Source organism: Myxocyprinus asiaticus, chromosome 47 (genome assembly GCF_019703515.2).
Source record: "Myxocyprinus asiaticus isolate MX2 ecotype Aquarium Trade chromosome 47, UBuf_Myxa_2, whole genome shotgun sequence".
NCBI lineage: Eukaryota > Metazoa > Chordata > Actinopteri > Cypriniformes > Catostomidae > Myxocyprinus > Myxocyprinus asiaticus.
In genome coordinates, this window is record NC_059390.1 from 10,961,697 (window position 1) to 10,986,369 (window position 24,673).

The 24,673-nt window shown below is 37.8% G+C and overlaps 1 protein-coding gene across 2 annotated transcripts in view; it reads right to left on the minus strand.

The window, feature by feature from the left end:
- LOC127436380 (ankyrin repeat and BTB/POZ domain-containing protein 3-A-like) overlaps positions 1–24,673 on the minus strand; it is a 187,003-nt gene that overhangs the window by 10,160 nt on the left and 152,170 nt on the right. Inside the window, exons 3-12 of one of the 2 annotated variants that reach the window (XM_051690476.1) lie at positions 21,717–21,924; positions 14,175–14,327; positions 12,813–12,978; positions 9,994–10,083; positions 7,624–7,725; positions 6,800–6,893; positions 3,964–4,099; positions 1,802–2,025; positions 939–1,117; positions 161–266 (exon numbers count right to left, since the gene is read on the minus strand). In XM_051690476.1, coding sequence (XP_051546436.1) covers positions 161–266; positions 939–1,117; positions 1,802–2,025; positions 3,964–4,099; positions 6,800–6,893; positions 7,624–7,725; positions 9,994–10,083; positions 12,813–12,978; positions 14,175–14,327; positions 21,717–21,924 — 1,458 coding nt within the window. The remainder of the gene's footprint in view (positions 1–160; positions 267–938; positions 1,118–1,801; positions 2,026–3,963; positions 4,100–6,799; positions 6,894–7,623; positions 7,726–9,993; positions 10,084–12,812; positions 12,979–14,174; positions 14,328–21,716; positions 21,925–24,673) is intronic. The other variant, XM_051690477.1, reaches the window with a different exon arrangement.

A 24,673-nucleotide genomic window follows, 5' to 3' on the forward strand; every position in this document is an offset into this window, starting at 1 on the left:
AGTGGAAAAGGACAGTCATTTCAGTGGAAGAGCAAAACAATTCAAATTTACAAAGACTAATGAGCACTAATGAATCATTCACAATAAGACCAGAAACATGCAATTGGAAAGTAAATAGAATCCATATTAATATCATGTTGACTACAGCTGATGTACTCACCCAGACGAGATGTTTGCTTCTTTTTAATCTCTGTTAATTTGGGGATTGGGAAAGGCCCGTAGCACTGGGTAAAGATCACCGACAGCTGCTGGCTGATCACTTCGTTCTGCAGATCACACACACAGGGTGTAACTAGACCCTAAATTCTGTTTTCTAAAAGTAAAGTGCATTCAAGCCTACGGTAAAGCCAACACACACCACTTATGATGAGCAGTAATTAGAAGTTTTATCATGTTAATTACAGAGAGAGCTGAACCTGGTGTGGCTGATGTTGATTGCCTGTTTGCTCAGAGTCATGGACTGCAGCACAGTGATAACAACAACGCAAAGACTTACGAGGGTCATTAAATTCTGAAGTGTTGCAAAATAATTTAAAAGGTAAATTGACAGTAAAAATAAAACACTTCAATATTAGAGCTAGCAATACAGAGGGACTCTTAGAGAAATTTGCATTAAAGTGCTAGTTTCACATAAATGAAAATTCGGTCATCATTTACTCACCCTCATGTTGTTCCATTGCTTTTTTTGTTCCATGGAACACTAAAGAAGATATTAGGTAAAGTGTAATCTTCAGTCACCATTCACTTTCACTGCATCTTTTTTTCCATACAATAAAAGTGAATGGTGTTTTATCTTCCACATAAAATGAGTTTGGAAGAATATATCAGGTGACAATGAATGATGACAGAATTTTCATTTTTGGGTGAACTGTCGCTTTAAGAGTCATCTACATAATGCATGTTTTCTTATATGATGTAATAAAGAAGTGAGAATGCACCTTGCTGGCTCTGAGGATCTGGAACATGAGTGGCAGTCCATGTGTGATGAGTTCCTCTGTGTACTCGTCTTCTTTAATGCAGCTGAAGTCCTTCAGCAGGCCCTGGATCAGAGGTCGGCGCTGCTGCACAAAGCACGTACGCAGAGACTCGAGCCATGTGTGCAGGGTCCAGGGCACGCCTGCATATGCAATCAATTAATCAATTAATCTACTGTATGTGACACTTCAGAATCGATCTTTCCATCAGCCTACTGTATATTGAATGCATGTATAATGTGTGTTGCGATGCATATTGAAACTAAATACTCAGTGTCAGTGCTGTTCCAAGAAGTGGATAGATATGGAGATCGCTGCATGACAGAACTGAGGCAGGCTGTAAATGTCTATGGCCCTGTTTTCACCTGGTATTGAAATTCATTTGGGTGATCTGATCACAAGTGGACAATGCTAAATGCAGGTGTAAATATTCTCTAAAATGTTTTGTAATTCGATAATACAGAGGTTGTCAAAAACTCATGTGACTGAGTATTTCCCAGCACCACTTTCCAGCAGTGGTGCTCCACAGCTACTGATCCGAGTTGTGATCGTGCACTCTAACATTTTTCGACAGTTTCAAGTGTTTTGTACTTTATCAACAGGCAACACATTGATGTAATATGTGATGTTTGTTGTCACAAAATTGGAGACCTTTATCTCGAAATCCGAATGCAAGTGATCACAGGAGATGCATTTGAGACGCATGTTACTACCAGGTGTAAACAGCCATACATCTCGGCTGATCACTTGTGACTGGATCACCTGAGACGGATCTTAAATCCAGGTATAAACAGGTCCTGTGGTAAGCGTGCAGTGTTTTTACTAACCCAGGCTGCGGATGTCTATGGTAATGTCCACATGGCTGTGCTCGGCACTGTGGTACATGGCCTCGCGGAGGGCCCTTAGTTTGGCCTTGCCCGTCCGGAGGGTGGCCTCTGTCTGTGGCACTCTCCTCTCTCCTGGCTCAGAGCCTTCGGCTAGGATCTCTTCCAGTGACAGCACGTCCCCCTTGTCCTTTTCCACTTGAGACAGAAGCTTCCGGAACACGTTCCTGCAGGAGCACGTGCATGTTATCAGTTCACTCAGGTAATTACAGTACATTCATTAAACAAATAGTTCACCCAAACATGAAAATTATATCTTTTTTTACTCACCCTCATGTTGTTTCAAACCTGTATGCTGCTCCAAGAAGATTTTTGAAGAATCTTCATGCAGCTCTTTTCCATAAAACAACAGTTCATTAAGCTCCAAAAAGGACATTAAAGGGATAGTTCACCAAAAAATAAAATTTACTTATCTTCATGCCATCCTAGATCTGTGTGACTTTCTTTCTTCAGCAGAACACAAACAAAGATTTTTAGAGGAACATCTCAACACATCTGTAGGTCCTCACTATGCAAGTGAATGGTGATGAGACTTTTGTAGCTCCAAAAATCACATAAAGGAAACATAAAAGTAATCCATATCTTCAGAAGCAATATAATAGGTGTGGGAGTGATACAGAACAATATTTCAATCCGTTTTTACTCTAAATCTCCACTTTAACTTTCAGATGTGAAAGTGAAACTAAACAGGCACCACATGTGACTTTCAGATGTAAAGTTAAAGTGAAAGTGAAGATTTTGGGTAAAAAAAGGACTTAAATGTGGATCTGTTTCTCAATCACACCTATTATATCGCTTCTGAAGATATGGATTTAACCACTGGTGTCATATGGATTACTTCAATGTTTCCTTTATGTGATTTTTGAACCTACTAATGTCTGATCACCATTCACATGCATTGTATGGACCTACAGAGCTGAGATATTTTTCTAATCTCAGCGCAGACATGAATAGGATTCCAGAGCTTAGGCTGATTATCAAAGAATAACAACTTATATTTCAGTCTGTTTCTCACTCAAAGAAATTGTCTGCCTTCAGAAGACTTGGAACAGAGTGCACGAGTCATATGGACTACTTTTATGGTGCTTTATGAGTTTTTTGTTCTTTTTGGAGCTTGATATTCATTGAATGGAAAGGAGCTGTGTGAAGATAGTTCAAAATTCTCCTTTTGTGTTCCACAAAATGTAATTTTTTGGGTGAACTATCCCTTTAAGGCAGGTTTGACTGTGAAAGTTTTTTGTTTTTTGAGAGCACAAAACTTCTAAGAAAGACAGATTGTTTTACATAGCCATGAAGATTACTTGCTTGCATCATTTTTCTATCAGTGGATATTGATGAGCAAAAAGTGTTTTAAACAGCTTATCTGTGAAACACCCAGAGCACATTTGTGTTTATGACTTTCATTTATCAATGCATTCAAATATTTTTTTCTGTTCAATTTTGTCGCAAGTTCTCAGGCTTCTGTGTTTGCGTGAAGACATTTTATTTAATAAAAAGTACCAGTGCTCTCAACGACCAGTATAATCTGCATTAACAACAAATCATCACTGTATACACCTCGGCAAACACCTAAGGAACTTGATGCCCAACAAAAACATTCAGTTCTGGCTCAGACCTCGATACATCTCCCATTCAGACGTCCTTTATAACGGATTGCCTTAATATCGCAGAGGTGGGCGAGTTGGACATGTAGTATTCTGGATTCTCATTCACTTGCATGCACTGTGAATTTCAATGAGCTTTCATTATGCAGTGCTGGGCATAGGTGAGATTGAATGAGTGAGCACCCAGTCACCCATACAGTTCACCAGCAATGGATAGTGATGGGGCTGGACTTATGGCAGTAAATTACACACACTTTTGTGGCCAGAAACACCAGCTAAGCTTTTTATGTCTGCCAATAATAGCGCATCAGAGGTCAGATCTGATATATTAAGTTCTTGCAGTCAGGTTGATGTATAACTAAACAGGAATAATGATGCGTGGTGACAAATGTGTCAATGCAGTAATGAAAGTTTGGTTCCCTGTTGTGCTGGTGGGTAATGTGCTGTCTCTAACATATGTGAGTAATCACTGTTGCTGTTGAGTCATTGGTTGCACATTACCTGTGTCCGTGTGCTGCTGCCAAGCTGTACGAGTTCATTTCGCCCAGCGGGCCAGAGGAAATCCCATTACGGTAAGTGGTGCCAATCAATGGGTCTGCTCCTCTTTCCAAAAGCAGACTGACCAGTTCAAAGTTGCCTGTTAAAACCCAAAAGGCAATTAACATTTAATTCATTTAGCAGATGCTTTTAAACAGTGACTTCAAGATTGTTACGACCCCAGTCGTAATTTTTAGTACTATTTTGACAAATTACAGGTGGTTCCATCCTATCAAACATGCCCACTCCTGATTAGTGCAGCCTTTGGATACAGCTGGCTTTTAAAAGATGCTTTTAAAACACAATCCAACACGTTCATGTAACTCATTCTGACTGCTGTTATGCTTGACTTTTGCTACTGACTGTATTTGAGAGATATGACATTTGCCTCTAGATTTGTTTGCCCACATTTTCTTGTATACCTTATACCGGGGGGGGGGGGGGGGTATACAAGATACAATTTCTTCTGCTCCGTCCTTATATGGTGTCAGGTGCGCTCACTGACTTTCAAGTGCACTTGATGAACAAGACATTCTTGTGTACGTGCCAGATTTGAATAAGTGAAGAGGAAGATTTTCAGTGAATTAAGATTTAAATTTCGACCGGTTCCTCACACAATGCTATCATATGGATTTAGAAGACATGTAAATTAATGCAGCAGTGATATAGATGACTTATGGTGATTTTATGTCCTGTTGGGGCTTTACAGTCACAATCACGATCCTCTCATCCCTTATCCTTGTGTTTCACAAATGAAATATGTTATAGTGCTTTTTTTTTATTTTATTTATTTTTTTTTTTTTATTGCTCCTGCAAAAAGCATCACATTTAATTTTTTTATAATTTGGATATTTTATTATTACAGTATATAATTAAACACAAAAAGTATACAGAAAATTACAGAATGGTAGGCCTAGTGAGAAAGTTAATTCAGATTTTCTTTTATATGAGAAGTGTTACTTTTGTTAATTTTTTTTTTTTAAATAAAACTTGACTTCAAAAAGTTGAACAAAAAATAACATGAAGCAGAAAATGCAGTGTTTAAATTAAATAATTAATAAACCATGTTTTTTAGTAAAATAAAAAAAATAAAAAAATAAAAAGATTACCAATGCATTAGGGAGAAAGTAGTTTTGATTTTTTAAATACTCCTTTCTGCCATGTTTATAATGACACATGGAGCTTATATGAGAAAAGTTTTGTGAATTAATTTCAATTTTCTTTAAGTTAAGAAGTTGTGGATTTTGTTTATCTCTTTTTTGTTATAGCCTTATCATACACAAGTTGTAACATGGTAAACATTTTATCTATATGTGTGTTCCCTGGTATATTGAATCAATAACCTTCGTGATGGCTGCGATATGTTCTACCAGTTCAGCTACAGGAATTAACTAAAAAAGTATCCGGCCAGGTCCGCCGCTGGCCAAATTGATGCCCTACGCCAGGGGTGTCAAACTCAGTTCCTGGAGGGCCGCAGCCCTGCAGAGTTTAGTTCCAGCCCTGCTCCAAAATGCCTCCTTGTAATCTTCAAGCACTCCTGAAGACCTTGATTAGCTGCTTCAGGTGTGTATAATTAGGGTTGGAGCTAAACTCTGCTGGACTGTGGGCCTCCAGGAACCGAGTTTGACACCCCTGCCCTACGCAGAGCTCCACGATCGTTGGTGCGAAAGTTTCAGCGTGAGGTGATAGTCTGTGTTCCGTGACAGCTGTCGGGTACTTGAATAACATATAATGTGCAAGTAAGAAGCGGTGGAACTGTATCTGACAGACAAGCAGGCCATTCCCAGATTGATTTGCTAATGTAAATTAGCAGGCTGCCTGTGCACATCCACATTGGAGTAATGAGGAGAAAGTGTTTCCACATTAAAAGAAAAAGCCTGCAGATGCTAACACGGGGGGAAATTGACCAAACATTCAGCAAATGAGGCGGAATCAATAAGCCCTGATGAGTTTTGCATCTGATGAGGCTCAAACAATCCCATTCACAACCATTTCTATTGGGTAGCACGGTCTTACAGTTAAATCTTCTTCTAGACATTTCTGTTCAATCAGATTGCTTGTTTTTCCTTCATTTCTTTTCTACAAGGCTGCATGAAATTATAACATTTTTGTACACGCCATCTCTTTTTGTCACACTAAGAAAGTGTCCATTACCACCTGACTGAAACCTGAATTACCCAATTCTTAAAGAGTTTGTATGCTAAGTGGGTTAGACAGGTAATTTTCAACATTATGCTGGCAAACACTTGGCAAATGTAAATAAACATCAATTCATATTCATAGCATTGCCACTGCTGAGATTATGAAATCTCATTTGGCAGTGGTTTCCATACATCATTTTACCACGTGGACGTGTCATATTCACACTGGTGACTTAATAAAAAAAACTGGTGTCGCTAAGGCTCATTATCAAATTTGCAAAGGGCTCCTGAGAATGCTGCCACCATGCCAGTCTCTGTATAATACAATTAGAGCTCTGGAATCAGTATGGGGCACAAAAGTATAATGTGATTACAGTCTGCGAGGACTATTTTGCCACAATTTCAAGATGCGCAAACGAACCAGAAAGGAACCATTCAAAAATGGGCCCTCTGTGTATAGTGCAAAATCAAAAGTTTTTTGCTTTTAAATTTTTCAAAATCTGAACACATTCTGTTTATTTCTAGGTTTAAATGAGATTTTCAGTCCATTTTAATGTGGACTCTTGCACCCCAATGAATATAAAAAGATTTCTGCTCACTAATAAAGTTAAGTGCTTTTAGTAAGTAATTTAATGTGTTGGTGAGGGTTTTCATTGTACCTGCCGCAGATGCCAGCTGTAATGGAGTCTCTGTGTAATTCTCCATGCCATCCTGAATCCCTCCCTCTACATTTGCTCGAGCATCGAGAAGAAGCTGCTCGGTAAGGTGAAAAGTAGAAGATTAGCATTATGAATCACACATAGAACTGTAATTGGGGATTTCACTTTAATATTACCAAGGAATTGGTAAATACAAATGCTGAATTTGCATTAAATTATTCTGCCCCTGGTAAACACCTCCTAATGGTAAAATATTTTTATGGTAATCTGTTCACAATTTATTTCACTTGATGCTTTAAGTGGAGAAAAAGTGATGGGGAAAAACACAAGAAGATGGTGATAACAGAAAATTTTAATGATAATACATCTCCTGCTGGGGATGTGGGCTTCTGGGAGATTAAGCACCCCAAGAAATATCACCTTGCCTTTCCATTTTCCTGGAAGAGCTACAGTATATAAGTGGACCTTAGTAGGTCATCAGTACAACACTTCTATTTGTGGAAGATTATTTAGAATTAAAATAAGACTTTATTCCACTTTGGAATAAAACATTATGCACAAACTGCCCTCTGACAAACCCTTTCTCTATCTTCCTTGACACTTTTGGCCTTTTCTTGATATAATTAAAAGGATAATTGGATTATTCCCTCTATTTTACACATGCCAATTCAAGTTCCACTTGGGCAGTCCCATCCAGGCCACAAAAGTATAACAGGGGGTAACATCAAACTGTTTCTTTTGCCATTATTATTATGATAACATCATAATAATAACAGAGGAAAGTGCAAAGGTGGAAGGCATCGAATCATTCACAGCGTCACTACCTGAACGACAGGGACGTGTCCGTGAGACACGGCGAATGTGAGTGGCGTCCCCTGCCTGGTGTCGGGATAAACTGAGGGGTGCTTGTGTAGTGAGCTGGGCACCTGGGAGGTCATATAGGTGAAGTTCAGGGAGAGAAAAATTCAGCCATTATATACCAGAACGTGGAATTGCAGGAGTACGAGAAAGAAAAAAGGGGAAGGTATGAGTGAGTGAGTGAGTGAGTGAATAAGTAGAAAACTGGAAAGTTCTTCCACCGTTTGGCTCTTTTGTTAATTCAAGTTAAAAACAGAAGAAAAAGTCTGTGCTTGTTTTGTTTTTCCATCCATCCCACATTAATCAATAACTAGAGTTTACATTTGTTTACTCTCCTTTGGACAACTCCTACATGCCCTTCTTGCTTTAGTCCAAATCCTGACCATGAAGAGTTTGAAGTGTTAGGATCTAGTTCATACTTTCATAGCGGTTAAAAACAGACTGCAGGAAAGATAGTTGGCAGCGAGTTCAAACGCTAGAGGAGTAAGTGAGCGGTGACTCAAATACAAAGCACCAAACACGAAAAAAGTAGGCTTGTCTGGCGTTAACGCTTACAACTGTGCTGCATAAAGAGTTGAGTCGATGTTAAATTATGCAAGCATCTGTGAATGTCTAGGCAAGCATGACCTTTTGGAACAGACTGTTGAGATTAGGATTAAACAATTGATACTGCAAAACTGACTTGGAAGCACTGTGTGTCTGCTCACTCGATAATGGACTTTCTCTAGCCCTAAGCAATTTGTAAAACAAGTTAACATTGCTATTTTGGTGCTTTGTGCCCAAGTCAACGACTCCATGTAAAGAAGTACTTCAAGATTCAAATGAAGAATACACACAAGGTAAAAATGCACAATATCACATCATGCTGTGACTAATATATTGAGGTGAATGTCTATTTGAGAACCATTATATTTTTGTGAGTAACTCTTTACAGTAAGGTTGTATCTGTTAACATTATTTAACTACATTAGTTAACAAGAACAAACAATAATAAATACTTTTACAGCATTAATTAATCTTGGTTAATGTTCATTTCAATATATACTTATACATTTTTTAAATGAAAAGTTGCATGTAAGTTCATGCATTATGAATGAAACACTGAAAAATAGCATTTTTATAGGTAAATTATCATCAACCAAGATTGATAAATTATGTAAAGATTTAGTTCTTTGTTAGTTTATGACACTTTATGCATTTACTAATGTTAATGAATAGAACCATACAGTATTGTAAAGTTTTACCATTTTTTTTGCAATGTGACATTATTTTCAATACAATTTAACACATTTCCCAAACACATTCTCATTACTGTAATGTGAAAAAAAGATTGTGAAGAAACAAATTTCAAAGTATTTATACATCATAGAAGTATTTGTTGCTGCCTTTAATTTATGCTGATTTAAATTAATTTTAAATTTAATTGAATTTGGGTCATGAGAATCACTATTGAAAATAATTACGGTAAGTAGATACGCATTACGATACTGAGAATTTTGGGGGTAAAAGTGCTTTTGACTTTGTTTCTGTGTTTCGTAACAGCTTGCCACTGCGATCTTTTAGGAAACATTTGTATCGGCTGCTAAACACCTTCTTACTGCCATTGATACACTTCAGAGTTGTGACCTGGTCCTTCACCTACTTTGAGGCAGACAGCTAATTCCTGTTCAGTCAGTTAAGATGAGTCAACATGAACACACCGGTGTGCAGAGTTGTTAGCGAGTTGGTGCAAAATTACCTACATCTGTACGATTGTTCGCATCTGCTGCTGAAAGCTATTCACACATCTGCCCAAAGACATGCCTATCATCATTCTTTTCTCTGTATTCTGCCTATTAACACTCTTTTATACACCCATCTTAGCGGTAGTACCAGTGTCATCATAAATGACAACAACTGAGTGTAATCGGCACATATTATGGCTGCGTATAGCGTATTAGCATTTAAGCACCATGACTGCAACAGGTAAACATTACAAATTACACATTATCTAGTAGTGCGTATCATTTTTTTAAATCAACACTGAGTAGTTAAAACATATTTTTTTACTGATCTTGTGTGAATTCTATTCATAGAATGAGGCCTGAAGTCATTGATAACACATTTTTAACGACATACTGTAGGGAGCTTGGAAGCTGATTGAGACGCACCCACACTCTTGTGAAAGTTTCCGCAGAATGAGGGTTACCATATAGCCATTGGCCATAACAAATGCATGCAAAAAGCATAGTGAAGAAGACAAAAAGATGCGCTACAGTTCCTTAAATACTGGCAAAGCAAAACACGCTTCCATGCTGCTCAAGATGCTTTGTAACTCTCCACCAATAAATACTGACCTCGCTGTTAATGTCTGCTCCAGCATCCAGCAGCATTTGCACCATGGCCTCGTCCCCACGTACGCACGCATACATGAGAGGGGTCATGCCCTGGGGAACACACAAACAGCACCAAAACACACCAAAAAATTAGCTTTCTGTTGTACAGCACAAGTTTTAGTGTTGTGCTATATATACTGCTGCACTAGTTACGGGTTATTGGGCAAAAAGTTCTTAAAAATAAGAGCTTTTTATAGCCTTTGAATGTTTTTAAGCCTCCATTTAAATGGAGTGGAACAGTAATCTTTATGATGATGCTCTATTAAAGCACTTTAAACAGAAAACAATTCAGACTCTAGACCACCAAATGCAGTGCATAAAGACACATAATGGCAGTTACATTCAAATTAGTTACGTTTTTGAACAGTCTATAAACAACATGCACCATTAATACCACGATAGTTGCTGGAAAAATTAAGTCTGTGAGCCCTTGGATTTACCTGGATTTCATACAATTTGATCTCATCTTCTGAATGGAGTCATTTAGATTGAGACTGAGATGCTTTACATGACGTCAAGAGAGCAATTCACAGCAAATATCTCATGAATATTGTTGAATTGAAAACATTTAGTAAAAAACAATGGTGCAAAATTCCTCCTGACTGTTACTACCCAATTACAGGAAACGTTTGGTAGAGGTTGTGGCTGCCAAATGAAGGTCAACCAGTTATTAAATTCAAGGATTCACATATTTTCCCCCTGCACTGTCTGTTTACATGTTGTGTTGTATACCTAACACGAAAGCAAAATACCCTGCAAACAACTTCCACTATGAAGAAGGAAATTCATTTCTCAGAGCAGCCCTACTTCAACATTTGCCCTCACGGCTCCACTTGAAGTCATGAGTACCATATTTACCAGCATGATGTTGCGAATTTCGGAACAGCCCTTCCAGAGCAAGATGGAGCTCCTCTCAAATGACTCCCAGCTGGATTTCAACAATTTCCCCTTTCATCACATTTCCCCATTCTTACGGTTTTGCCTCGAAGTCACTTCAATTTTACATGTTAGTTTAATCCACTTTGTCAGCGCCGGCATGTCGCTGTCATTCTTTGCATAGACTGGCTGCGGTTTTCAAGACAGACTGTGACAATAACACGCATTCCGTGCTGGATACAGATGACTTTATTTGATTTATAATACGAGAGTCATGACTACTGTCTCAATGAATGATTACTACACAGATCAACTCAGATTTAAAGGCTTTTCCTTGTGTAAAGGTCATGCAACTCTCTTTTTTAATTCTCTTAGCCTCTAGATGTCTCTCTAGTTATCTTTCTTCACACACAGAGATATAATATTATAGGTAACTGACTGCACAGTTTTTCTTTTGAAGTGACATACTGCAGAAATGTAATTTGGAGATCCCTGAATATCTAATGTGTGGAGAGACCATTCATTAAGAAGCCATTCATTAAAACCAGATGTAGGGGAAGTCACACTTTTTTGTAATTAATTATATTCATTTTCAAACATGGATACTGCAATGTAAAGCATTACTGTCAGGGCAAAAGTTGCTGTGTGCTGTGTCAACATAACTTAGCAGAAATAGAATGATTTTGGTTTGTTTTGATAAGAAATAAGGGCGCTCCTGATTAAAGTCAACATGAAATCAAACTGACCCTATTTACTTTCTTAATACACACTCCCAGTCTTATTGTGAGCGACTAATCAATGCACTCTATTTGAAATATGCATTTACAGTACATCCTGTTATTTAGCAGACACTTTTATCCAAAGCGACTTTCAAATGAGGAATATAACAAGCAACTTCAAAATAATATTCAAATATTATTTTTTTTCTAATATTCAGAAAAAATATATGTTAATCTTATTTTTTTTTTCTTCATTAAAATGTGTTAACTTTCTCTTTCCTTATTGGCTGATGTCACCGAGCCCTCTTATTTTTTTTGCCCCTCCCCTCCAAACACCTGTCATACATAACTTTTCACAATCAAATCAATTACTGATGGATAAAATCAAGTCTCGCCCTACAGTTTATTCTAGTGCAATATCCTGTTTAACTTGAAAATATCACATTCAAGAAGTAAAATTGCAAATACAATTTCATGTTCTCTTGAATAATGTTGTATTGAATTTATTGCAATAATGCCAGATTTTGTATTCTTCATCTAACAAATTCTCATTAACAATAAACAGCTCTGTAAAAAGAAATTACAATCTAACTGTATACAGGCCTAAATGGTATGCAAATGTTATACAATGTCAGATTGTGTGTGTGTGTGTGTGGGTGGGTTTGTGTGGTTTGCAAGGACATTTTTTTAGGTTACAAACCGGTAATTACAAGGGTATTATGCTATAAATGTGGTTTATGAGGACCTTTCTAGTGTCACCATTAGCAAATCGCCTAAAAGGGAGTGGTGGTGGCGTAGTGGATTAAAGCACTGAACTGGTAAATAGAAGGTTGTTGGTTCAATCCCCACAGCCACCACCACTGTGTCCTTGAGCAAGGCACTTAACTCCAGGTTGCTCCAGGGGGACTGTCCCTGTAATAAGGGCATTGTAAGTCGCTTTGGATAAAAGCGTCTGCCAAATGCATAAATGTAAATGTAAAAAACATACTAAACAATGTTTTTTTGAAATTGTAAAAATGCAGAAAGTTTTTTGTGAGGGTTATATTTAGGGTTAGGGGATAGAATATACAGTTCGTACAGTACAAAAATAATTATGTCTATGGAGAGTCCTCATAAGGATAGCCCCACCAACATGTGTGTTTGTGCGTGCGTGCGTGTGTGTGTGAATATATCAATGCTTCTGACCTGTTCACTCATACTGTTAATGCCATCTGGGCCGAGCAGGTTGACTGCTTGTTTAACCAGGTCAGTTCGTCCACAGTTGAGCATCCGGAAGCCCAGGTCCTGCAGGAATTTAGCTTCTGTAGAGGCAGCGTCCAGCTTCCGTGTGGCACAGAAACAATCATCCGCTCTGTTGAAAGAAGAGAACAGTCCAGACAAGAGGTAGACCGATATATCGGTTTTACCGATAAATCGGTGCCGATAGTTGCTTTTTGGAACTATAGGTTATCTGCAAAAATCTATGCCGATAGTTGACGGTAGTTTTTTAATTATTTTTCCTCCCTATTCCTCTGTGGCCGGCACTGGAGGATTCTACAGTTAGAATGACTTCATTCTACAGTATAACAGCAGCCTCTTGAGATTAAATAAAACAATCCCTGACATCTTGTGGTGATTTGTTGTATTTAAATCTTTCATGATTGACGATATTCATCCATATTTTTATCCTCACTTCAATGCACATCTTTTCGTTATCTAATCAAGTATTATAAACTGAAGTGATGGCTTCATTTTAAAACAAAAAGCCCTGGTGTGTTTTGAGCTTGTTTGTAGTTAAAAGTTCCGCGTTATGCACAAAATCTTAATTTTTTGTGGTTATTCTTGGGATTTTGGTTGAACAATAATTGCATATGACCTAATAGCAGCTGGAATTTTATTAATTTTGGGCACTTGCAGCCTCTATGTCTTTGCCTGTCATAGTAAGGACAGACTAACTTTTTTTTTTTAAACTATTGGCCGATTAATCGGTTATTGGCCACCGCCTTAGTTATCAGACACCTATTACACCCGTCCAAAATGAGCTGCTATTCCGTGACTATCAACAAAGCAGTTGTACGATGATGCAAGAATTCCTTACAGCTAATTTACTGAAATGCAATCATTACCATCTTTTATTCTCTTTAATGTATTCCAGGTACCATATCATTGCTTTAACAGAAAATATTCTGTAGCTCCAAAAAATAACAGGAAATTTCTTTCAAAAGATTGTTGCCATGGAAAAAGAAGCCCTGAAGCTAACCTTTGTTTGTTTGCCAAGACAACCTGCATCTTTCAAGGTATTAGCACACACTTGAAAACAACTATACCCATGTAAAATGGCATTTATATAGCACTTCAGAGCCTGGCACTAGGAAACTAAAACCAAAGGGAAGTTAAGGATGCTCTGTGCAGTTTGTAATGGAGTGCATAGTGTCTGTATATGTACTGTCAACAACTGACTAATTGTTAATTAAAGCTTTTTTTTGTGTGTGTGTGTGAATATAGTGTGTATGCCGGTTATGTGTTATTGTATTTGTGTATGAATGTGTCATTGCATTCCAAGCCTACTTCAGCTGCCTTGGCTCACAGTCCACCCTGGGTAACAGCAGTCTGGCCGCCTGTCGCACATCGTCGCTATCTACCGAGAAGCTGCGGCGGTGTTCTGTGTGTGCCACTGCCACTCTGATCCATTCCATCAGAGGAGGCAGTACCAGGAATGGCCTGTGGGGGCAGCAGATAAACATGTTTTATTTTAGGGCTATGGCTAGGTGTGTTCAAGTCAATAAGCTTCTATAAAGGGGTCATGGCATGAGGAATAAAATTGTCCTTGATCCTTTGACATATAAGAGGTCATTGTACTATAAAGGCTAACTGTAAATTTCAGAACTCAAAACTTCCTCCTCACTGCAAAAAGAGGATTTGTTGAAACAAAGCTGCCAAAACTACACATTTTCTACTTCCTCCACATTGTGATGTCACACTGTGTTAGACGCCACAACAACATATCAATGCCTACTTTCCTTTATCACTTCTATAGGCCCGCCCATTAGCTGTGAGCAGTTAGATATCAATGAAAGAGAGCAGGTCATTCAAGAGCAGATAGCCAATCATAACAGTGGGCATTCACTGTCAAGTCTTAAAGGAGAAGCAGCACCAAAACAGAGCACTTCTGACAGAAGGTTAGAATGAGAATGGAAAATGATAATGTTTTACAAATATATGACTGTTTTTAGTTTTATGACAATTTTGTTTTTTACTAATATTACATGTGAATCTCAAGGAACATATTAAAATAATAAAAAAGTGCATGTCATGACCCCTTTAATAAAAGCGTGACAGGAGAAGGGGTCAGGTTTTTTTTTTTTTTTTTGTATTTGTTTTTTCAATTTCTGTTTAGTTTTAGTTAGCTGTAACATTGCATAAATAGTTTTTATTTTGTATTTTTGGAAAATGTTAGGTTTTCATATAGTTTCTGTATAGTTTTAGTTTTCATCCCTTTTAAAATAGCACCGCCATCTGCCTATGATACATCAGAACATCTTTATTCTACAACAAAACTAAATCAAATTCTAAGCAGAATCATGATATGAACACACCTCATTAGTCAACACATTTTTTTTAAATGTATTTATTTGTTTCTTCTAATCACCTTTCCACTTTTTTTAATGGGGACATCTGTTTGCATGCAGCTTTTGCATACTTTAGAGAAGTAATAATAAACTCTCTGTTGGGATTACAGTTACTACTAATTACCAGCACTAAGCAGCATCTAATTAGTGCGGTTGGACTCTGCAGCATATGAAAGACCTGTAGCCCTCATGACAGGCTTTCAGTCAGAAAATGAACATAGAGATTCAAGCTGCTCATTACAAAAAAATTAAAAATAATAATTAAAAATAAAAAAATCCCACTCTCATTGCAACAGATGAAACAGCATGCAAAAAAATAAATAAATCATTAAACAGCTGTAAGTGCACATTTAATTGCACATGGCCTATCATTTTAGTTATTTACAGTACAGTATGTGCTGAACTGCTTCTGACCTTCCATCCCTATGACTTTTTGATCTTAAACTTAAAACTAGTTTTATAAAAAGATTTAAAACTATTCTTTACAGGTTGTACAACATGAGGAAGATCAAATTCAGTGAGTCACAATAATCATTACCACAAATTTCATATTTTGTTAGGTATTTCTGCTTGAAGCTTCTGTGGTGACTTTCTTGGAGTTAATTATTCTTATCAGGTTGTTTTATGGGCCAATACTGTGACAAGGAGGAGGGCGTGGTCGGGCCGGCGCTGAATCAGATGATCAGTGGGAGAGCGAGATAAAGGGGGGCCGGAGACACCGGTTCGAGAGAGAGAGAGAGAGAGAGAGAGAGACACGTGGCCGTGTTACATGTGTGTCTGTGTCCTTATGTTTTAAGTTGTTTTAAGTTCATTTATATCATAAAATTTTACATTGATGTTCAGCCAGTTCCCGCCTCCTCCTTGCCTGTCCTTATACTGTTACAAATATGCTTGTAATGCAGATGGCTATATACAATGAAGTACTTGCAACTGTCTTTCATGAGAACAAATGTGTGAAATGGGTTGGGCTTTATATTTATGGCTTTGAAGTTTCTAAAAACAATAGCTTCATAGTACTTGTACGCCTACACAACAACAATGTAAATGCTTGTCTTTGTGTCAAACTTGTCACACACACCCCTCTGCACTAAAAAAGCAAGCCGTGTGTGGGAAAGAGCATGTTATCATAATTCCCAATTCCTGTTCAATTAACATCACTGTTAAGTAGTGACATTTTAAGTGGTTAGTGCACAAGCCTCAAAATAATTATGCAGGCAGGGTCAAAAATGAACTTTTTGCCACATCGGCCACGATACAGGTGAACAGAGAAAATGTACCATGCATAAATATTACTATAAATTGTATTATACATTTAATTATTATTATTATTATTATTATTATTATTACTATTATTATTATAAATTATGAAAAGTGCATGCACTGCCATTAAAGTGCATTTTACAATGCTTATTTAAAAAATATACAATTCTGTCCCTTTGACAGCTGTATCATTCAGCTAATTTGTCCTTGCACGCTTGTGTAAACAGCACATGTCATACATGTCATTGTGTAACTCACTGCATCATGATCATTTTGATTTTGTTTCTGATATTTTAGTTTTTTTGTGGCTTAAAGTGGGAAATCTAGCACTGTTACCACATGAGGTAAATCTGCCACTGAGGTCAAAGTTTAAAGTAGTGACTGATGTTTTCTTTAGTACAGTAGATGTTTTGCATGTCTTTAACTGAACCGCAAAAGGAAGTCACTAACGAAAATAAGATATCGTTCTTATAATTCTACTTAAAGCATGTTGTGTTGCTGCTCCTCATAAAGTTCACCGGCCATCTGATGAGCAATTATTATTGTTTTTTTATTTACTGGCTGAAGCCAATTTACTTGCATTTGGCGAGTGTTAATTGTGTACTCTGTGTATGGAAAAATACATCAGGTCCCTGTTCTGTTCTGACTGACATTCCTCTCCAATAACTTGAAACACCATCAAACCCTCCTGAGACCCGAGCATGACTGCTGTGAGCATTTTCCATTTCCTTTTTTGATTTGTAACTAGTAGCACCTAATAAACATGCAAAATCATCATCATAATAATAATTCTAGAGCAAACAGTTTTCCTAAATATTTATGTCCACATATGTGGACAGCGGCACTAAGTTGTGAAATTTTAAATAGTACCAAGCGATAGAAAGTCCGATTTTTTTTTCAAATGGTTTATTATGTTTCCAGGAGTGTTGGTTATTCATGTTTTTGAGATGTTACAGACATTACAGCTGATTTTCTGTGAAGTTGCTTTGTAACAATGTGTATTGGGAAAAGCACAAATAAAAAATAACTATACAAATAAAAATGACTTATGTAACAATGTTTTTTGGCAACAAAATCTCAATGTTCTCTCTTTGCACTGTCAAATTTGACCAATCAGAAATTAGCATAAAGAATTCTGATTCAAAGTAATGGCCAGCATCATCCAATCACTGCCAACCATGTTAAAATAAAATTATACATCATTAATTCTGAATCTAAGTACTAACTGCCATTGTCCCATGTCTGCTAACCATGTCGAGTGGTGCAAACATCATCTGCAGCCTGAAACTAAACTTTTGGATTGATTTTAGAACTGAATGCACTTGTCTGCATAGGAAAGCTATAGGATGCTCCTCTGCTCCCTTGCTTCCTATTTAGTGAATGACTTGACCTCCAGTGTTCTGTCTGTCTGCACTGGCTTCAAAACAGTTAGAAAAGTACCTTTTATTCATAGTAAATATAGGATTTCTAAGGGAAACTAGTGCTATTGAACACTATTGTACACATTGTTTTTAGCAGCGTGGTGTTTTTCCAAAGAAATTTGAATGGTATGAAACTAGAGACTGTAATCTTTTGACTCAAACAGGTTTCAATTAAAAAACTTAATTAGGTTTCTTACCAGATGTTATTTTGTTGGCATTTCTCCCAAAGACAAACTCTGCTGTAATCGGCGCCATGTTGTTTTGTCACATGACTCCATACTTTAAAAGTTTAACCCTTTACTGACAGCCCAGAATCTTCTGAACTGAGATCAGTCGGTTTGAATTAATTTAAATAATGTGTTGCATACAGCAAAGACAAAATACAAGTCCACGCATGTATACGCCTGGTCGCACAAGGATACACCCTGAAGCTTCGTTGTACACCCTCTGTCTTCATCTAATTGTGTTTCCTCTGATCTGTATCTTTACAGCTAGCTTTGCACGATCCACACTCCTCTTCCCTGGACACCTACCCACTGCAGGAAAGCCTGCCAGGAATCCGAGCTCAGCCCAAACAAACCACAAACCCTTCTATGTTTCTCTTTTGCCTGACTAATGTGCTTGTCCTCTCCCCTCCCTTCAATGAAATGTTGAAGGAAAAGGACGTGGTTCTCATTCCACTCAAGAGTTTAAATGTGAAGCCACAGCTGGCTGAAAAAATGGAGCCTGGTTTTTGTTATAGACTGAGCCATGAATATTGTTAACTCAAGCGTTGACCAGAGGAAGGGAGTTTCCCGATCAAATAAGGTTTTCCAGAAAAATGCCAAGGTCTTTATAAACATTTAGCTAAATTCATGATTTTCCATCGATTTATGTTGCTTACTGTAGGTCAATAATTAGCCTTTCAGGAAACTCTGATCTAAATGGAAGAAATAAAAAATATTTCCAAAATCTTCTGTACAAAGCATATATACTGTATATATACTGTATATTATTACAATTTAATGGTTTCAAATAAGATTGACACTTTTTACTCAACAATCACTCTAAAATTACTAAATTTGGAAAACTGCACAAACCTTTGACAACGCTGTCAGTACATTTTTAAAAGGAGCACAAGGTGGAACAGTTAATCAGCCAGCTAAGCATGTTATTGGCAGATGCCAAAATGCCAAATATTTGCCAATTATTTGGCATTAGTGATTATATTAGTTTATCACTACACATACTATAACCACAAAATATTAATTTAAAATTTTCTCTACACATGACATCTGAGGCAAACTGCCAGCTTGAGAATGATTTAGAAAATTTCAAATAATTAACTCTCAAATCTAAGAAAGGAGTTTGCTAGATCTTTCAGCATTATTCATGGTGCTAATTATGCAGTGCGTGGAGTGAACAAAGGTGATAACTACAGTGCCAGTATGTGTATTTGTGCGCCCATGTTTTTTGTCTCTCTACAGTAGGAATGCATGAAAAGGAAATGTCACTGAGCACATCAACAAAAGCTCACCCAAGTGTAGTCTGCAATCCAAAGCTTCAACCTTGAACCACTCTAGACCTCTCTTTCACTCTGATCTCTTGTTTTCTCTTTGCATTCTCTTCCTCCATTGTGCGGTTCTTCTTTCTCCACCTCTCTTCATTTTCACTCTTCTCATTTTTATTCCTGTCCTCACCAACCATCCATTTTATTATTTCTGTCATTCTCTCTTCTTCACTCTTTCTCTTTGTCTCTCACTCTTCTTTGGCAGGCCAAGTAAGAAATGTATAATATAGATCACCTCCTCTCTGGGGAACCAGGCAGATTGCTAATGCACCTACTCTGTCGGGCATTGCATGAGTCTCCCACCACATCCCTGGAAGAGGACTTTTTTTTTATCACATCTGAGTGATGTAGGAAGAAATGTCCCAATGGATCCAGCAACGGGCAGGAGATAACTCCAAAAACATTCCAATACTACTCCTGTCTACAACTCTGAAACAGGAGTCAAGAGGTTCTACTGTATCTGCACTGTCCTAAAAATGTATATCTGGGAATTCAAGATTATGTTTAAGAAGCTGTTCGGACAGAATGTGTTGTTGCATAAAGAAATTATTTTAAAAAAACTCATTGTAGACTCTAAACTCAGTGCAGTGCAACAAATGGAACAGAATGCATGTGTCTTAAGATGCATTTAAAAATTGAAGTTCTTTTAACCTGACACAGTGTCTCAGGCCACATGAATGAATGAATGAATGAATGAATGAATGAACAAATGAACGTTACATTTATATAGCACTTTTCTGACACTACACTCAAAGCACTTTAAACGGTGAACAGGGGACTCTCCTCAACCACCACCAGTGTGCATCATCCACCTGGATGATGCGACAGCAGCCATAGTGCGCCAGTACGCTCACCACACAGCAGCTTTTGGTGGAGAGGAGAGAGTAGAGTTATAGAGCCAATTAATGGATGGGGATTGTTAGGAGGCCATGATTGAGAAGGGCCAATGGGGGGAATTTGGCCAGGACACCGGGGTTACACCCCTACTCTTTACGAGAAGTGCCCTGGGATTTTTAATGACCAGAGAGTCAGGACCTCGGTTTAACGTCTCATCCGAAGAACGGTGCCTTTTTACAGTATAGTGTCCCAGTCACTACACTGGGGCATTAGGACCCACATGAGCACCCCCTGCTGGTTTCTTTAACACCTCTTTCAAACAAACCACATTAATTCGTTTTCATTAGTTTTTCAAAGTATGCGGAAATAGAGAGCGTTTTTGGAATTCTTTGTTTTCGTTGGAGGAAAACAATGTTCTAGTGTGAATGAGAGGTGTAATTGTAAACATTTAGAAATGAAACCGTTTTCAAACAAAAACAGGTTAGTGTGAATGTGGCCTTAAAAACACAGCGCTTCTGTGCAAGACTTTGAAAAACAGCATAATGTGGCGCAATGCAACGGTCAATGACATCCATCTAGCACGTTTACATAGAAAACCAGCACAGATGGACACAGTGACATATTTGGTGTGAACGGCCCCTTAATCACATGTTCCTTGTTGTCAAGGGCTTGAATTCTACAATTGTGCTTACAGTGTCAATATTGACTTGCCAAGTAATCACAATCTTCATTTGAATGATCCTGTTATCGATTCTTAGAATACCAAGATTAATCTTTTACGTTTACTTCAGTTTTGGTTGTGTTGATTATTTTTCTGTTAAATATATAGAAACGGAACTGGAAAGTTCTGGAACTTGTGATAATTATTAAACTACATTAATATTTTCATAATGTACCAAGTTAGAAGGTTTTCTGTATAATTTACAGCATTAGTTTAGAGAGAAATTCTTTCACGTGTAAGCAAAATGGACATAACTGGAATATACCCAAATGAATCACAATCAAAATCATATCGTATTGAAATCTGAAACAAATCGACAGCTTGTGAATCGGAATCAAATGAAATATGGAAATCTGTATCAATACCCCTCAGTAGAAAATGTGTGGCGTTTGCCTCTGCAAAACTTGCTGAAATGATGATAGGGTATTCTAAGTGGTTGCCATGGCATTTGTATGTGGATGTAAGGGTGTTCTGTGTTGTTGCTAGGGCATATATAGGTGGTTGCTAGGGAGTTGCTTGCAGTTGCAAGGTGGTTTCTTCTTTTACACCCGCAAGCCTATATGATATTCCAGTCTGTAGATATACTGTAGATCTACATTAACCCTACATGACATTCTGTGCTGCTTTAATTATTTGCATTATTGAGACATACAGTGGCAACATTTATGGTTCTCATATACAGCATACACTCACCTCTCAGTATGTAAGGTAATTTTTGAGGGTTCTACATTAGGGTTTTCCCACTCCATCTGTGGGCAGTGCATGAAATAGCAGAGTGTGTAGAGGGCTTCGGGTTCCCAGTGCACTGTTCCAGTGTGGTTCTGATGCACTGGCGTTCCATTGCTGGGGTTCTTGATGTGCAGAGGCTGAAGGTGATGCATGGCACGACACACCAGGTCACCTACAGGGGGTAGTAGAGACGTGATTGAGCGTATGAGAATGTATGTATATTTACAAAGACACCCTCAAGATTGATGCTGTGCATCAAAAATAGCTTCTACACAGTCTTTGACATAGACAACTAGGAAGAATACATAGAAAAAGACAAAATTTGAGAGCTCGTAGATCACCACATGCACAAAGAAACACACAATGGTACATTGGACAGGTAGACATTCGTTACAGGTGGAAATTAAACTACAGCAACATCTACGACTTCCTCACAAAAATCTAGTACAAGAAAATTTGTCACAGTATTCCCATGAAACCTTGAAGGGACAAAATAAAGTAATAAGTCACTCAATGCTCCTATCCTAACATCAGGCTATTTGCGGTTGCCAAGCAACTTAGCAACTTGGAGCATTAATATAAAATGTGTGACCACTTGTGTGCATTCATAATAATTTTACAATGGCTTCTAAAACAGCACGGCTCATCCAGTCAGAATCTAGAGGTTGAACTATACATTAATTAAGCAACAATTTCGACTCATTTTATCAAGAACAGAAAAGGACGAAAATTTGCAGTTGTTCCCTGAACTGAGCACATCTAAACTCACTTGGCATGAATGTGTTTTCTGCACCTGTTGGCACTTAATCAAACTCTTCAGGATGAAGGGATAAGTGTTTACATTATTTGGGGGGGGATCAGTTTATGAACGGCTTACTTTTAGTTCGCTATGAATATTAAGCTGGGACAGGAGAAAGTATATAAAAAAATAAATAAATAAAGCTTTATACGATAACGATATAGTGCATGTGAAAATAAACAGAATGTGCTCTCACCAATTCACAACAATCATGCAACTTAATTTTCAAGTTGGCATTTAAAATCCACTTGGTTCAAAAGTTTGAATGGGCATGATGCTCTTGCACATGCAGTAGCTATTCTGACTCTCTGCTATTTAGGTTTGTGAATTATCCAAAGGAAGGGCGTCTTATTAAGGGCAAATTACACTTCCCACATACTCACCTCATACTCAAATTGTATAGAGGAGAACCTGCTAAAAAAGGCAATTAGACACATGCTTATAATCGCCCCCACAAGAGCTTTTTTTCTTTTTTTTTTTTTTTTGGAAGATGATCTCATTATTGTTCATTTTTTGCAAATCCGGCTGCAGAAATAAAATTCCTGTCAAATCTTATCAAAGATTACTAAAACCATGATCAGAAGATTGGCATTTTAACCTGTCCATGAACAGAACGCCCATTTCTTCACCTAACCAGATGGACTGAAAGATGTCTTTCAAGCTTTGCCAAGTGTTTCCAAACACCATTCATCTCAAGCTAGCCTTCACTTGATTTTACCGGTGTGTGATGCAGGAGAGAAATGGCTGACCAGCTGTTGTTGTTCAGCACTGGTCCGTGCAAAGAGAAACCACTTTCTCAGCAGGAATAAGAAAGGATTTAATTCTAGTGTGCCTACCGTCCATCCTGTGAGTTAGTGTTAACATTGTACACTGCCTGTAACAGTTTCTTTTTTGGCTTCTGCTGCAATAAGGTAAAATCAAATGCCATTGACTTGGAGCTGCACAAGGAAGGAGAGAGGCCCAAATAGAAGACTATTATAGTGGCAGCCAGGACAGGATTCAAATCTGGTGTGTTCTTTTTTAATTCAAGCAGCCAAAATTGAAGCTTTTCTTCACTGAACAACATTACTAATGCATTCCACTGAGCCCACTGCCTATGTGTGTGCAAGAAAACAGTTAAGGAAAGTTTGGCAATATATTTTGCCATGCTATCTGCAGAAACAAACCACAAATCATTGTGTATTTAATTTTTGAATACATTGTGTAGATTTTGAATACAAAATCTTTTCAACTTTCAGAGGTCTGTACAGTATGTTATTTTCTGTGCATTTAACACTAACACCCTGTTTACACTTAGTATAAATGTGCATATCAAATGCATTTGCAGTGACCACTTACAATCAGACATCAGGTATAGTCTCTGATTTTGTGACAACATACGTCACTTTTCATCAGTGTGTCACTACAAATGGATATCAGGCATGTCAACATTTTTAAACAAGAGTTTTGCAAGTATACAGTTGCCCTAAAAAGTATTTGGACACTTAGTTTTGTCATTTGGTTTGATAATTAGTTTCTAATGCAATGAAATGTAACTTTTTCGGGTGGCTTAATAATTGTCTTGCTGGAAAAGTTTAAATCTCCTCTTTTGGTGCAATGATTACATTATATCAGTAGGTGGTCCTTCAATGTTGTCTGGGCGCTTCAGGATGCATTAGCGTTTACACTACAAATGTAATGTGGCCGTATGCATCCCTGACCACCTTCGAATGGTATAGGTGAAACACAAAACACACTGGAACCAATTTACAACTGTATTCAGTGCTGTCCACTTGTGATTGGATCAGCCAAGACAGATATCAGGTGTAAATGGGGTCCTGAAAGATTCTTAACATTTGTCTGCTTCTATCATGTGTATAGACAAGAGCTGAGAACCTCTTCAGTTTAAAATGGGATCCATCTATAACTGATCCACATATTATCGGACACTGGTACTGATTGTGTTGCTTAGCTGAAGTGTGGCCTGTGAAGCACCTCCAGAGCATGTGGGTGTGTGAGGGGCACAGTTGCAGGCCAGTAGAGAGTAAAGACCTCGGCATACCACTCATACTTCTGCTGAGTTTATAGCTGCTGACCTTTCCCTAGAAGCCAACACACCAGCATCAGAGGAAAATATGACTTT